This window comes from Seriola lalandi, unplaced genomic scaffold (assembly GCF_002814215.2).
Source record: "Seriola lalandi dorsalis isolate HSWRI2012SDOR001 ecotype SW California unplaced genomic scaffold, Sedor1 jcf7180002052130, whole genome shotgun sequence".
NCBI classification, from domain to species: domain Eukaryota; kingdom Metazoa; phylum Chordata; class Actinopteri; order Carangiformes; family Carangidae; genus Seriola; species Seriola lalandi.
The window spans coordinates 1,189,995-1,205,957 of record NW_019522683.1 but is presented as its reverse complement, the minus strand read 5'-3'; the positions used below and the strand labels follow the sequence as shown (position 1 = coordinate 1,205,957).

The 15,963-nt window shown below is 39.2% G+C and overlaps 2 protein-coding genes across 4 annotated transcripts; one reads left to right on the top strand and one right to left on the bottom strand.

Moving 5' to 3' along the window:
• Positions 1-1,350: 1,350 nt before the first annotated feature.
• Positions 1,351-5,678, bottom strand: aldh7a1 (aldehyde dehydrogenase 7 family, member A1). Of its 3 annotated transcripts, none has more exons than XM_023399996.2 (2): positions 5,601-5,678; positions 1,351-3,651 (listed from the first exon to the last, which is right to left on the bottom strand). In XM_023399996.2, exon 2 carries the CDS (start codon positions 3,644-3,646, stop codon positions 2,018-2,020), a length of 1,629 nt encoding a protein of 542 aa, XP_023255764.1. In that variant the 5' UTR covers positions 3,647-3,651; positions 5,601-5,678; the 3' UTR covers positions 1,351-2,017. The 3 variants fall into 3 exon arrangements, with proteins under 3 accessions (XP_023255764.1, XP_023255765.1, XP_087028382.1); XM_023399997.2 differs by having other exon boundaries at positions 1,351-3,648; positions 5,601-5,677; XM_087172256.1 differs by lacking the exon at positions 5,601-5,678 and adding an exon at positions 4,793-4,811 and having other exon boundaries at positions 1,351-3,648.
• Positions 5,679-5,714: 36 nt separating this feature from the next.
• On the top strand, positions 5,715-15,858 carry actl6a (actin-like 6A). Its single transcript, XM_023399998.2, has 14 exons — positions 5,715-5,876; positions 7,320-7,396; positions 8,620-8,794; positions 10,923-11,023; positions 11,267-11,364; positions 11,479-11,573; positions 12,109-12,215; positions 12,629-12,718; positions 12,861-12,922; positions 13,344-13,458; positions 13,673-13,753; positions 14,140-14,235; positions 14,473-14,559; positions 15,139-15,858. The coding sequence occupies exons 1-14, from the start codon at positions 5,852-5,854 to the stop codon at positions 15,217-15,219; spliced, it is 1,290 nt and encodes a 429-aa protein (XP_023255766.1). The 5' UTR covers positions 5,715-5,851; the 3' UTR covers positions 15,220-15,858.
• Positions 15,859-15,963: the final 105 nt, after the last annotated feature.

The window sequence follows — 15,963 nt, the reverse complement described above, 5'->3', positions numbered from 1 at the left end:
GAGGATGGAGTAGTATTTCTATTAAAGAGACAGAGTTTATTTCTTCAACACTGTATTTAAAGATATAACATCAAAAGTGACAGATGTGATCTGTATATGACAAGCATATGTTCCAGGAGGGTTGTATGGTAGAGCGCTACTCCAGTACATGGTTACCTTAAACAAAAGGCGGGCACAGCTCTGTAGTCATGAATAATTTGTTTTTCTAACAGGGTTTTCAGGGTCAAGGGGGACAGGGTCCCAGCATGCAATGGGTGGAGACCCTTACCTCTATTTAATAGCTCAAAACTCAACACTGTTTTATCACCTGCTTCATGACCTTTTTCTAATTTTATGAGAATTACTTATAAACGTGATTTTGAACTGATGACACGTTTCAGAGGTTGGCTACATAAAATTATTTATTCAAAATGGATTTTTCTCTTCTTTATGTGTGACAGGGGCAGGTAGGAAAACTGGCAGTAGATTTCGTTGTCTGTGAACTAACAAAAGAAATGTATATATTTGTTCATGCAAATATAACAAAAAAACAAATAATTCTGCTTTCAGTTGAATAACAATTGTGATTTTCATCTATATTTTGTATATTTTGTTTTGTTTTGTTTGTGGCAAAAGGAAGGGTTACCACTTTAAAACCTTACTACACATTGGGTTTTAATGAGGCCACAAGAAAAGAAAATATTTAAAGGGAAAAAAATTGTTGGTTTGCAATTATTAGTTTCACTTTTGATAATGTCGAACTCACTCTTTACATCTGAAACAGTATAAATATTAGGAATTGTGCCAGTCTGCCGGGTGAAATTACTGTACAAAGGACATCTTTAAACACCAATTGTACTGCCAGCTTTATTTTGGAATTATTTTAGTTCCAGGGAAGTGTTGTGAAAATTGTTCCAGGAACATGTGGTGAGTAACACCATAAACAGTTTCACACTTATACTGGAGTCCATTGACTGAAATACTTTAGATTTGCTGTGTATATTTATCATTTTTTACCTCTTTCGCTGATGGTCTGTGTAGATTTATCGTTTTTGTGTCTTTTGAACTCTTCGGAAAAGTTATGTCGACAACACAATGTTCATGGTTAGGTGTACAGCCCTCATAATAAATAAATATCTCACACATTTAATCAGACATTAATTTTAAGGACCAAGGACTAATAATGATTAATTCTAAGGCATATTTTACCTTTTGTTTTCCTAAATCAGCAGCGTGTGTTATTTGAGTGAGGCTTGAGAAAACAGGATCAGCAGATATGATGTTCATGACTGATGATAGTTTTAGAAACAACTGCTGCTTCTTTTGATTGTAACTATAAAGATGGGAAAGAAAAGGCCGACCAAGTACACGTATCAACAAGAAGCTTTTATTTGTGGTTAGTCTGAAAAGCACATTGTGACCATTTCTTAAAGGGCGCTTTAGATGCAAAGCACAGTATATTAATGCTGTAGTAAAGATGCAAACAACAGTGTTTTAACACTTAACTCCTTTTCAAGCAGTCTGTGATGAAATGCTATTTACCATGTCAGAAATACTGTATCTCGCATTCTCAAGTGTCTTTCTGTTTATATAAAATCAACCATCAAAACAATGCAAATCTGCACCTTTATTGACCGTCATATTCTAATTTGACATGTTGATAATGTCAACATCACTTTTTTAATTTTTTATACCGTATAAAGTATCTGCTACAGTCATCTAGCTCTCAAACCCAGTTTCTAAGTGCTTGTAGAAAAGTGCACCCCAACCTTTGAGGAAACAGTATTTGACCTTAAACATAAAACTATTTGCAAACTTCAAATCCAGGATTAGTATCTAAAGCCACAACCACATACATAGATTTGATGCATGACTAATGAGACCCATCCAAAAGTATTTCAAATTCTGTCCAAATTAAACTGACCTTTCTGAATTCAAAAATGCAAAAACAAATGTCTTGCATTATTAAGCAACACTTGAAAACATGTAGTGTTGTCCTTTTGGGCTCATCGAAGCTTAATTAAACTACTTCAAGGCTTCACTCGAACTTGATTCCCTGGGCAAGAGGAAGATCCTTGCTGTAGTTTATTGTGCACGTTGAACGCCTCATATACTGCTTCCACGAGTCACTGCCAGACTCTCTTCCACCTCCAGTGTGTTTCTCCCCACCAAAGGCTCCTCCGATCTCAGCTCCGCTGGTAGGAATGTTGACATTCACGATGCCGCAGTCGGATCCTTTGGGTCCCAGCCAGCGGAAAACCCGGCCCATATCTTTGGTGAAGATGCTGCTGGACAGACCCTGCTTGACCTCGTTGTTCCACGCAAATGCCTCCTCTTCTGTCTTGAACTTGAGGACATAGAGGATGGGGACGAAGGTTTCTGTATGGACGATGGGAGCGTCGTGAGCCAGCCCTGTGATGATGGTGGGCTCCACGTAGTTTCCAGGACGGTCCATCACCTTTCCTCCACAGACCAGAGTGCCGCCCTGTTTCTTGGCCTGCTCAATAGCTGCCAGGTACTGATCCACCGCTTGTTTGGTGTGCAGAGGCCCATACAGGGTGCTGGGATCCCAGGGGTCTCCGATGCGGACTTGTTTGTAGGCTTTGGTGATCCTCTCGACCACTGTGTCGTGAACGCTCTCATGCAGCATCAGCCTCCTGGTTGTGGTGCAGCGCTGGCCAGCGGTTCCCACGGATGCGAAGACAGCAGAGGGCACCACAAGATTTAGGTCAGCGTCCTCAAACACAATGATAGCATTGTTTCCGCCGAGCTCCAGCAGTTTGCGACCGAACCTTTCCTGCACCATCATGGCCACCATCTTGCCAACATGGGTGCTGCCAGTGAACGACAGCAGATCCACACGCTCATCCTTCGCCATAGCGGTGCCGATATCAGCGCCTCCGCAGGTCATGGCGCAGATTGCGCCGGGCAGGTTGTTCTGCTCCAGCACCTCAGCCACAATCTTGGTAACTGCAACACTCGTGAGAGGTGTGGTTGGAGCTCCTTTCCAGAGGCAGACGTTGCCACAGGTCAGAGCGATGGCATTGTTCCAGCCGTACACAGCCACAGGGAAGTTAAAGGCAGTGATGATGCCGACCAGACCGACTGGGTTCCACTGTTCGATCAGAGCATGGCCTGGTCTTTCTGAAGGCAAGATGGGTCCGCCGATCATTCTCGACAGACCAACAGCATAATCACAGACATCAACGTATTCCTGAACCTCGCCCACTCCCTCAACATAGATCTTGCCCATTTCTAGGGACACCAGGCTCCCGAGGACTTTGATCTTCTTTCTTAGTGCATCACCTATCTGCCTCACAATCTCCCCTCTTTTTGGAGCTGGAATATCTGCCCACATCTTCCAAGCCTCCCTCGTCTTCTGGACAGTTTCTTCATACTCTGCCATAGTTGCCTGGGTAACTCTGGCGATCGGCTCATTGTTGGCGGGGCAGTAAGACGTGATGACCTCCCCGCTGCCTCCCCAGCTCCCGTTGTAAACACCAGGGTTGTCCTCAGACAGGCCAAGCTCTTTCAGCCAGGAGTATTTCGGCTGGTTGATGAGGAGACCTGACATGGCTGCTGACTGCTGGCAGTGGACAGATGCAAATTTATTTCTCAAGACGAGCCTGCTGTGCCGTGCAAGAGTCAGAGTGAGGCAGCGCTGCATGGCTGCTGGAAGTAAACAAAGTTAAAAATTAAAAAAAGTTAAAAATGAATTTAAGTTTAAAAGGTGTAGAGAACATTTATAAATAACTGTTGACAGAACAATCTCTGCACAAGGTTCAGACGAGATTGTTTTGTCTCAGGCTGCATCTGACAATTATTTTCATATTGGAAAACAGCAAATTATCACATTTGAATCAGAAAATGATTAAAATGTAATCAAAATGATATCCTATCAATATATTATATTATATTATGTATTATATATATTATGTCAATCAACTATTACACAACTAATCATTTCCACTCTAGTATCAACAGCTGTTTCCAAGGTCAAAAATGACCTTTCAATTTCAAAATTAATAAATAACTTTAACGTTGCGTCAGCTGTGTAAAACTCCGCTGCGGGAGAGAGAGCACATGCGCTAAAAGGAATGAGAGCAGTCGACAGGTGTTGGCCAGAGACAGCTAGTATAAAAATAGTTAGTGTTTTGTTATAACATCTTCTCTCAGAATGCGTGCACTTGCAACATGCGTTTTAAGACATTCTCTATAAAACTGAAACTATTAGTCAATTAATCAATTAGTTCATTGACCCAAGTTTAATCTGCAACTATTTTGATGATCATTTAATCACAATTTATTAAGACAAAAAAATTAAAAAATAAAAAATAAATCACTCAATGCGTGAGAATATTTGATGTTTTTCTTGGTTTTCCTACATTAAGAAACTGAGTTTTGGATTGGTCAAACAAACAAAAACAAAAAAAGCAGTTTGAAGAGGTCACCTTGGGCATTGAGAAATGTAGTTTCCCCTAAACTCTGACATTTAACAGACCAATTGTGAAAATTCTGATTAACTGATAAAGAAATGGTCTGTACTGGTTATAGTCCAATGCTGGATGTAGTAAACAAGTTACAGGAAATAAAAACATTCAATGTATACCGAAAAGGTAATAAGATAATAAAAAAAAAGCTTTATGTAATGCCTTCTCAATGAATTAACATACGAATTTGAGAATAAGATTCTCATATTAATGTTATATAAAATCTACAGCCGTTTGCATAGGTTTTAGTTCCAAATTCATTCTTCAGCATAACAATGACACCAAACACACAGCCAGAGCCATAAAGAACTATCTTCAGAGACTAGAAGAACATGGAGTCCTGCAACAGATGGTCTGGCCCCCACAGAGACCTGATCTCAACATCATGGAGTCAGCCTGGGATTACATGAAGAGACAGAAGACACTGAGACAGCTTGAATCCACTGAAGAACTGTGGCAAGTTCTCCAAGATGCTTGAAACAACCCTCCTAATGAATACCTTGAAAAACTGTGTAAGTGTACATGTTTACTGCAATATTTTTGCAAGCATCTTCACTTTTGGTGAATAAAACTTTTGCACAGTACTGTAAACATAGCAGACACCCAATAAAACAGACGCCACTAGTTAAACACTATGTATTACAGATCGTAAACTGGCTCTAACTCAATTTTGGAATTGCTAGCATTTTATTTCAATTTTATTTTCATTTCAAAGGTTATATAACCATGGTCCATTTTTTAACTATTTGGCCTACAGGTTACTCGACCATATGCGCTTGCGCATGAATCAAACTTTGGACCACCACGAGGCTGTAGAACATTACATCTGACAGACAAGTAGTACAATTAACACCAACAATGTCAGTGAATATATACCTTTAGACTAATTCTGAACTTGCATTTGTTAAATTCCACATCCTGTATGTCATTGTGTGAGTGCAACAACTTTTTGCAACATGAAGTGACATGGTCGCCAAGATCAGCTTCTAAACGACCGTGACTCAAGGTCCTGCAGTTTACACCCACTAACATCAGCGTGCAGTTGTGAAACTTGCACTTACACTACTTGCTTGTCTGCTTTTAAATGATCTAAATTGACTTTCTGTCTCTTGTGAGCAGTTTTTAACTCACGTTGATGTCAATTCCACTGGGCCACGTCCGCTCCTCAGCATGGAAGAACTCGATGTGTACTCACAGCTCAAACGGAAGTACTACCTCTGTGCTGCGCCTTGATTGGACAGCGGCCTCGACGCAGTGTGGCGCCTGCTTTGCTAACCTGATCCATGCTAACTGAGCGCCTTTGTTGTGATTAACCGTTCAGCGGCTGTTTTTCTGCTGTAATCACTCATACAGACAAAGTTGCTGCTGTGATAATTTAGAGGATGAGTGGCGGAGTGTATGGAGGCGGTGAGTGAGATCTTATCATTAAAATAAACCCAAACTCTTGTCCACGTTGTCCCGTTCTGTAGCTTTAGCCAGCTTTGTGGTTAGCTAGCTACGCTAGCTGTACCAACGTTTAGCTCCACAGTAAACTATTTAAAATTGCATTGTGTGCATCACCACTATGCGTTTCGGAATATGTGAATTTATTGTTGCTTTAAGTGCGTTGTCTTGTGGCTTGAGCTTGGTTAGTTTGTGTAAACTTATGTTAATCAACCTCCGTGCCGCTAGCTAGCTAAGTTAGCAAGGAAATGAATGAAAGTGGGCTTGCCGATACAGCTTTCTTAGAAGTTGAGATACAGTAATTTACCTTTTAAAGATGGATCGTCATATTTAACGATACGTTTGCTACATCTTTACCTTCTGTTAACTTTAACTTCCCCAAGAGAGGACTATTAAGTAGATGTGCTGCAATTAAATACATACAATTCACTCTGTTGTAAATGGCAGTGATAACTACTCTAGCATTAAAATTCACATTAATGTCATAAATTTAGCAGTGGCACACCAGGTGAATTATATTGTAACATACAGTACTCAGGTTGTGGTGCTTTAGAGGATACTGAAAGTCTGATCTGACAGAGCGACCCGTGTGGTGAACTGGTCTCTCCAGTAAACATTTAGTTCATACAGCATCTTTCTTGAAATGTTAGGCTATCTGGTTGTTGGTGGCAGCTTTTCACCACATACTTATCTACTGCAGATGCTCAAGGAATATGTTAGTTACATAAAGGGAATTTAAAGTAGTAATCTGTAGCCCCAGAATATTCCCAATGCTTAACAATATGTTTTTTTTACTGTGTCAATATATTCATTATATTTTGATCAACTGATATGTTAATTTAATATATTAATTTCTCTGGAACAGTGTTTTCATGCTCAGTGAATCCACTTTGTATAACCAACTTAGAAAAGTACTCTCAACAACCAGATGCTGCCACAATACTGGCACAATAACAGTATAGTTCTCTATAACTAGTATCTGCTAATAAATTTACATGATGAAGATTTTTAGTGTTGTTTAGATGTAAATGTGTCAGGTTTATGGTCTGTGTGTTGGCGTTAATGGTGGGAATGCAAATATTTTTAGGTGGTTGGGGGAAAGTTTGAGAAAAAAAAGGATTGGTTGAGCACCAACTCTTTATGGAACTTATGGAAAGTATACAGCAAGAAATAAATTAGTCGTTTTAGAGACCTAACTTTAACTCTTTAAAAATATGCATTTATTGAGAAAGCAAACTACTGAGCTTTCTCGAGGGGGTATTGGTTGATATGGGACGCATATGAGCCAACACACTAAATGCAGATATAACTGATGTAACTGAAGAACTGTTAACAATAATATGCTGATATACTGTAGATCATTGCACAGTTTAAATCATATTCATTGCACTTCTCTCATTTCTGCAGATGAGGTGGGAGCTTTGGTGTTCGACATCGGCTCTTATTCTGTGAGAGCTGGCTACGCAGGAGAAGACTGTCCCAAGGTAAGTGGATCACTCAAATGGCCTGATTAACTATGTGTCTTTTCTTCCTCTGAGCATCTTCATCTTCTTCTCTGGGGGTACGGCAATGTCAAGAAATGAGGGCTGTCACCCTGGAGACAGACGGCATAAATTGAGTTCAAATCATTCTAGAGTACATGCTTGGTTTTGGTGTATCTGTGCTTTAGGTGGAGATCTTGCATGTGTAAATATCTGTATCGTTTGTAATTGATGAGACAAGTGTCAGAGATGGATGCTCATTGGCCCTCTGTAGACTACTCTCATTGCCTATGTAATGATTATTTTAGGCAAATGCCACAGTATTAAAAATGAATTAATCTGCTGCTTTGTATGACAGTGCCCAGTTTTGTGCACACAGAAGCTATAAGACCATGTCATGGTAATCATGTTATTTCAGGTGTGGCAGTTGAAATCAATATCACAATATTAATAAAAGTATTTTTCAGTATCGATGTGGCAAGTTTGCAACACAATAATTGTCATGTCGATGTTTAATCCCATGCATATTGGTATTAAACATCCCTTGACCTCAGGGCTTGGTGTTTGCTTTGATTTGCATTGTCCGCTGTGAGACCTAATATAGATGGTTGTGTGTCTTTCCAAATCATGTCCAGTCAGCTGAATTGACCATAGGTGGGCTCCAATCAAGGTGTAGATAGATCTCAAAGATGATCAAGAGACACTTTCTGAATGTTCTTTGTTATTTTGTTGCTTTATTTATCGGTTGTAGTCAGACAATGCACCTTGTTTGTAGTATGGTTGTATGTGGGGTACTGTATTAGCTCACCATCTTTCCTCACCTCACCTCCTTCCATCCAGCTGATCTGAACATGTAATCGTCGTGGTATGATTCCTCCAAAAGCTGATACACAATTCAACCACATAATGTTATACTTTTCTCTGATAAAATGTCGGACTGTGATTGTTAATGTTTCCCTCTGTTTTTTTTAAAAATAGAAATCAGGTACTTTTTAGTATTTCCAAACAGTTGCATTCTTTGTCCTCATAAGTCAGAGGAGCATTGCTTCACATTTCTACACCTTTCACAAAAGTGGGAATTTATTTATTCACAGTTTGGGATGTGGGTGAACTTGTAATAGGTTTTGTCCAATTTGTGCTCATACATCAATATCAGGAATCTGATATTGGTAAAACAGGGCATGAGAGAATGTATCTGACTTGCATTGTGTGCTGGCTCGGCTCAGGCGGACTTCCCCACGGTGATAGGTGTGACCCTCGACCGAGAAGATGGCAGCACGCCCATGGAGACGGATGGTGACAAGGGCAAGCAGAGTGGCACCACCTACTACATTGATACCAACCAGCTGAGGGTACCCAGAGAGAACATGGAGGTCATGTCTCCACTCAAGAATGGCATGAGTGAGTGTTCAGTGATGTGCATTTTTATCACTAATTGAAATCCAAAGACAATTTCTTTGCTGCCATGTCCTCGGTTGTGTTAAATAATGAGTGGACAGAAATATCACATACAGACAGAACTTGTTTTTTCTCAAATACAATAGACTGACTGGGATGTTTCTATTTTTTTCTATTTATATGCAGTGCTGAGAAAGGGTTCATATTTTTTGGATTTTATTAATGAATATGAACATACATGGCTTGTTAGTAAGTGTATGACCCTGCTTCTTGTCAAGGTCTGTGACGTAAACTCAGCTATGAATATTTATAATCTTTTCTGCTTGATCCATATCCATAATTAGACTGTTTAGGTCTCACAACCGATTTTGTAGATGAACTCATCACAACCCTGACTGACACTTAATTGACTGCTGCTCATCATGAATATTAATGAGATTATTTGAAGACCAAGGCAACTCATTATCATGAGCTCTCCCATCTAGTGGCCTCTTGATAGAAAGCAAGCCCCTTTCCATCTTGGGTTTAGTGCCATGTCTGGCTGCCAGTGTGAGTGTTCATATTCCCCTTTCCTAATTTGTACTTGTCTAAACCGTGGATGTGTTGCCAGATGTGGGTCACATGTTCAGAGCTGTCCTTGGTACTGAAGAGTTGGACTCTCTCTTAGCAGAGCTGTCATCCTAAAAAAAAAAAAAAACAGTTACTCTATTCTAGTCTGAAGTTAATTTATTTTGAACAAGCTCATTTATTCATTGCAGTCTGAAATTTCCTGATTTGTTTTTCATTTTCTTGTCTTTTTTCTCAGCTAAATCAGTCTGTGTTTCTCTTTGACAATACTAGGGCTGCGGTTATTTACATTACTGATGACATCTTTTCTTCCCATTAATCAATTATTAATTTTGGGTAAAAAAAAAATAAAAATTTGAAGAATGTCCGTAACGGTTTGTCCAACAGTCCACAATTCAAATAATTTCCGTGATTTACAAATCCTCACATTAGTGAAACTGGCACTGGTGAATGTTTGGCATTTTTGTTTGATAAATTACATTAATCAGTCTTCGAAGTTGTTGTGTAGAGTTGAAATGATCAATTAATTAATCAAGTAATGGATCAACGGGAAATTATTCTGCACCTATTTTTGATAATAATTCTTTCTTTCAAAAAAAAAAAAATCTGAATATTCACTAGTTTGTGCTCATCCACAGGGATGATTTGCAACAGCGACAAATGTTACATTTTGCAGGTGTGTTTAATTTCTGTCACCTCAGAACTATCAGCGACAGCAGATGTGCAACAAGCGCTCCGGTGCCCTGACCTAGCTGATGATGCTCATCAGAATCGGGTCCAGTGGAGTTTGGTTGTGAGGCTATTTAGAGATTAATGTGACACCAATCTGAATTGCAGCAGAACAGCACCATGGGACCACAGGCTCCCTTAGAGTCTGACCTGGAACACTGGTGCCTGGTGCACAAATTATTATCTGTAAAAGCTCATCATCGCTCTATTTTCTCCACCATCTGACCCAGTGAAGATGATGATGAAAGATACGCGTTTTTTGTGACGCTGAGTTTTTTGTAGCCCTTTAACTACGAATAAAGTAAATAAATATGTATGTAGCTGCTATGTGCTCAAGGTTCAGTGTGTCTTTTAACTTATTTGTGCACAGGAATTATAGCAACTTTCCACATGTGAAGAAAATAGAACTGCATTGATCATTTAGTCACAGAAAATCAATGGGCAGTTATTTTTGATAATTGATCTTATTTTTCTAGCAAAAATGACAAATATTCACTGATTCCATCTTCTTGCTGCTTTAAAACAAGCCATTTGAATATGTCTCCTTGAACTATATGAAATTATAATAAACGTTTTTCACTATTTTCTGACATGTTATAGAAGAAATGATTAATGATCGTCAGAATCATTAATTATTAGCAGATTAATCAATAATAAAGATAATCTGTGGCTGCAGCCCTGGAAGAATATTTTATGTAGGTGTTATCGCCGGTTACCAAAACTACACGTGGAATCTGACGAACTCTGGGTATCTCATGTTTGTTCTCTCCTCTGTTTTGGTCATTAAAAAAACAACTGAGCAGTAATTTCACAGTTGTTTCTGCTCTGTTTACAGTTGAAGACTGGGACAGTTTCCAGGCCATTTTGGATCACACCTACAAGATGCACTTCAAGTCTGAACCCAGTCTGCATCCAGTGCTCATGTCAGAAGCATCAGTGAGTTAGCTATTGTTCATTGTACAAAGGTTTTAATTTGAATATCAGATTGTCTAAAGGTTAGTATTTAAAGTCTGATTCTCTTTTAGTTAAATACTAACAGTAGCTGGTGATCTTTGTGTGGCGAGAGGAGGATTAGAAAGTCCACTCGCCCCATTTCCCCCATTTCGAGAAATGTATTCATTTATGTTGTGCTGACAGTGATATTTTGTGAGTGGCTTAACTTCTGTTCTGTGTCTGCAGTGGAACACAAGAGCGAAACGAGAGAAATTAACAGAGCTGATGTTTGAGCATTACAACATTCCTGCCTTCTTCCTCTGCAAATCAGCTGTGCTGTCTGCGTATCCTTCACTGTCTCACGTCATCCAGAAAACAATGATATGAGTTTGTTGAACTAATACTGGATCTGTTGCATGTTGAACCATATTACATTTCCTTTACTCTGAGTTTCGCAGCTTTGCAAATGGGCGGTCTACAGGCTTGGTCCTGGACAGCGGAGCCACACACACCACAGCCATTCCAGTACATGATGGCTACGTCCTGCAGCAAGGTAAAACATGAAGATAAATCATGCGTTGGTGAATAAGTTCTGGTCTACTTACAGGTTTTAATATAATATACGTAAATAAGGGAGGGAATACAACACTTAAAGAGGATGAATAGTCTTGCATCCTCCATTGATGCAGGTGCCTCTTACCTAGTGTTTATGTTGCCCCCTGCTGGTTTGAGTGAGCATTATCAAGCCAGCTATGACTAGAAATCTTCAGTTTTTACAAGCTCCTATTACCATTATTGGACAAGTGGGCTTTTTGTAAAGCGGCCAGGATGTAGAGCAGCAGTATAATGCTTTCTTATACAAAGCTCTGTGAGTTAGAGCTGCAACGAAACAAAAAGAGGGGAGTGATTTAGGAGTTTGCTAATCTGAAGAACTGCGAGTCATTAAAGGCATTATTATGGTCATTGTGATGCATCAAGCTTAGCAAGTTCAAACAGGGTGTCAAGTTACTGTATTATAAGTAAACATGATAGAGATTTACTGTGTTCCTTTGAGTCTGAGTCATGATGTTATTCATTCTCTCTGACAGGCATCGTCAAGTCGCCCCTGGCCGGAGACTTCATGAGCATGCAGTGTAGGGAGCTGTTCCAAGAGTTAAATGTTGAAATAATCCCTCCTTATATGATTGCATCGAAGGTGAGATCTGCTGAAATCCCCATTTCAGTGTATAGAGGTGGAATTATATTTTTTTTTTGGTGGGAAGCTGATAATTAGTAATATTTGCCACATCACACTCAATTTTAAAAGTAATTATGTCAATTATTTGCAGACCTTTGACAAACAATAGCTGCAAATAAATGTTAGTGTTAATTTCAACGTATTTCGTATGCAGGACAGGTGTAGATGGTGTCAGGCAACTTTTCGTTGCATTCCCTGTTTTTATTTTATTGCCAGAAAATTAGATATCTGGCTGATGAAATAAATACAATTAGAGAATCATACAGCAAATAAAATCTGAAATAAAAGTATCTACACAATCTGCATCAGGCTTTAATGTCATTATCCTTCAGAACAGCCGGTGTCAACCACAGTGTGTTTTACCATTACAGGACGGAGTGCGGGAGGGAGCCCAAGCCAGCTGGAAGAAAAAGGAGAAACTACCTCAAGTCACCCGCTCATGGCACAACTACATGTGTAATGTAAGCACTGAACTCTTCTATGACTGCATTCCATATCATCAACTGATTAGTGTTAAGCTTGCGGTAGCAAGTGAGTTCTTTTTGTTGGTACATATTTTATTTTGATGAATGTGTGTCAACTAGTTTGTCGTACCATTTGCAGTGTGTGATCCAGGACTTCCAGGCATCTGTGCTGCAGGTGTCAGACTCTCCATATGATGAACAGTAAGAGAGTTATTTGCAATTTAATAGGAATGTTTCCATTACATAGATGTTTCTACCTTTGTTTGATAGTTGCCCGGTAAGTCTAGCCTTTTTCGGCACAATGAAAGAACTGGTGCAGTTTGCAGTCCCAAAATGTGAAGGTATTGGAGCCATAGTTTCCCACACAACAATACTTGTTCACATGGTTGTCAGTCTGTGCAGAAGATAAGGGAGCATGAAGTTCATTTAAACATAAACATAAACGTGTGGGTGTTTTATCAGAGTCATGGTTTGTTTTGCAGGAATGCCCAGCTTCATGTACAATACCACTCTCAACTTCTGTAGCTTTCATGCTAAAAAGCAATAATCTTATGAAACGTTTAAAGGTTAGGTTAACCCTAAAAGAACTGACTCACAGGTAACCTTCCCTCTCTTGTAACAGGGTGGCTGCACAGATGCCCACAGTGCACTATGAGCTGCCCAACGGCTACAACTGTGACTTTGGGGCAGAGAGACTGAAGATCCCTGAGGGGTTGTTTGACCCCTCCAATGCCAAGGTATGTACTCGCCCACCCCGCTCCATTAGCCCGAGTTTGTTTAATAGTGGAGCTAACAGAGCAGCCACAACCATAATGTCTAACCATCACTGAATATCGCTCCAAATGAATACGGTGTTATGAAAAGTTGATGAATGTGTGGTTTTCTAATGGTTTATGAATCAGTTGTTTATAGGGTTTACTTTATTTTTTCTGTTTGTTCTCATCACTTCAGGGCCTGTCTGGAAACACCATGTTAGGAGTTGGCCATGTGGTGACGACCAGCGTGGGAATGTGTGACATCGACATTCGGCCGGTGAATATTAAGATGTTTTCATTTTTATGGTGGCTAAAATGTGTTTATTGTTCTTTTAGATTTTCATCTCTTTGTTTTAGCTAGTAGCTGAATGTAACATGCCTTCTTTGGGGAGTGTTGACAACAAATCACTATATAAGGTGTTTGTACACAGGGCTTATAGAGGCAAAGTGGGTAACCCCAAAATGTAAAATGTCAACTTTTGGTAATCTTATGACTCCAGGAGTGCATGCATTTGTCAGTTTGACGATGTTAGGATATCAGAGGGTGTTTCATAGCCTGAAGAGAGCCAGTCAATGTGTCAGTGTGTTGCGCTTCATATTTACTTTTCAATTTGGAAATTTCAGCACTGATTTAAAAACAAACTCTCATTTGCTGTGTTTTAGGGTTTGTATGGCAGTGTGGTGGTGACTGGAGGAAACACGCTCATTCAGGGCTTCACCGACCGACTGAACAGAGAACTCTCCCAGAAAACCCCTCCGGTGAGTTAATACCACTACTTCTCAATATATTCTGATTAATATTATTATCTTAATTTTTAATTAATATAATTCAAAATAATTTAAAATGCTGTCCTGTTTTATCATCGTATCCTCTTAAAAGGGACACTGCAGTTCTGTGGGAAATTCATTTATGAGTAATTATGTAATCTGACCATCAAAGATGTCAGTGAACATTATGTCCTGCCAGAGTTGAACGTGTTTGTCTGTGGATTGCAGAGCATGAGGCTGAAGCTGATAGCGAACAACACTACAGTGGAGCGCCGGTTCAGCGCCTGGATAGGAGGCTCCATCCTGGCGTCACTCGTAAGGACACATAGCACTTTAAACCGTATTATAAGAATGTATCAACATTTAAATTTTTTATGACAGTAGCTGTTGAAAGAAAGGAAACTTTTTCTCACACACTGATGGGATTTAACTCCAGAGCTGGTGACTTGGCTCTTAGACCATCAGGCTACCACTGGCTAATATTTCTAACATGGGAAAAGGTGCCTGGACAGGAGCGTCTGGCATTCATACCCCAAGATTTAATGGGAAATTTTCTATTTTATCTTTGTAGAAAATGACATAGATTCCTGTTTTCAGTGAGAAAAAAAATGCTTTTTTGTAGACTTAAAGAAAAGTTGTGATTTTCTTCTGATGTTATATGTTTAGTTACATTTAAAACACTTTGTTTTACACTTGGCCTCAGTTAAATGTAATTCGATAAAAGTGGTGGCAAAATGTGTGAGAGCTGTGTCACTTTTCTTGACAGCTTTGTCTTTAGTTATGTACATGATTTACAAACCAATTATATTCCTGCCTCTGTAATTTTCGTTCTGAAAGCAATTTTATTGTAATGAAGATTTGTTTAAACAAAACCATATTTTGTCGGTCTGCTAGGGAACCTTCCAGCAGATGTGGATCTCCAAACAGGAGTACGAGGAGGGAGGAAAGCAGTGTGTGGACAGGAAGTGCCCTTAATTTGATACCAAACCTTTCTCCCCCGTCACTGTCTTCACCTCAAGCTTCACCTCAAACCTTCACCTCTGACCCCAGACTCAGGAACACTTATGGAAGATCGCTTGTTTTGTATTTGTTTTTAATACCGAGTTTGTCCATATGCCTGTCTGGGATTTATTATAGAAATCAGACATAAACTTCTACAACATAAACTGTGTCCCTATGAAGAAATCGATTTAAGCTTTGTTTATGTCATAACAGTTGGTCTGTTACCTTATGTTTAGATAGTTTTGTGGAAACCTTGCAACTTCAGAAAGTCAGTTTTTTTTAATTAGCATGTACTGTAGGTCCTGAGGTCAAATCACACTGGGGAAAACACAACATAATAAACACAAAATTTTTTGTGCAAGGTTTCTACAGAACACTGACATGGTAAACATTGTGCTTTTAGAGGAACATAATTACAGTTTGAGGTGAATAATGTCTTTTGTTAATAAGCCTTTTTTTTCTGTGTAGTAAACTCATCATAGGCCAGTCAGTTTGTGCCTGTGCTTATCAGTGTGAGAGTGTCAACTCAAATAAATCTGTATTTAATTTTCACTTTTGCTCATCATTGGCTACATACGGTCTTTTAAAAAAATAAAGTCCTTTTTTGTTAAATGATTTCTTAAGTGAGTTTGTGATAAAATTGTAAAAGCTTACTTTTACAGTACTGTGTGTATATTTGTACAGAAGCAGGGTGTATGGTTGATATTGGTTGTTTTA

What these genes read in the sequence shown, in the direction of transcription:
- aldh7a1 (XM_023399996.2), bottom strand. Translation starts at nt 3,646, where the DNA reads ATGCAGCGCTGCCTCACTCTGACTCTTGCACGGCACAGCAGGCTCGTC.
- actl6a (XM_023399998.2), top strand. Translation starts at nt 5,852, where the DNA reads ATGAGTGGCGGAGTGTATGGAGGCG. An exon ending in TTGACCCCTCCAATGCCAAG is followed by an intron (nt 13,459 to 13,672) that starts GTATGTACTCGC and finishes TCATCACTTCAG; the next exon opens with GGCCTGTCTGGAAACACCAT. An exon ending in GCTCCATCCTGGCGTCACTC is followed by an intron (nt 14,560 to 15,138) that starts GTAAGGACACAT and finishes TCGGTCTGCTAG; the next exon opens with GGAACCTTCCAGCAGATGTG.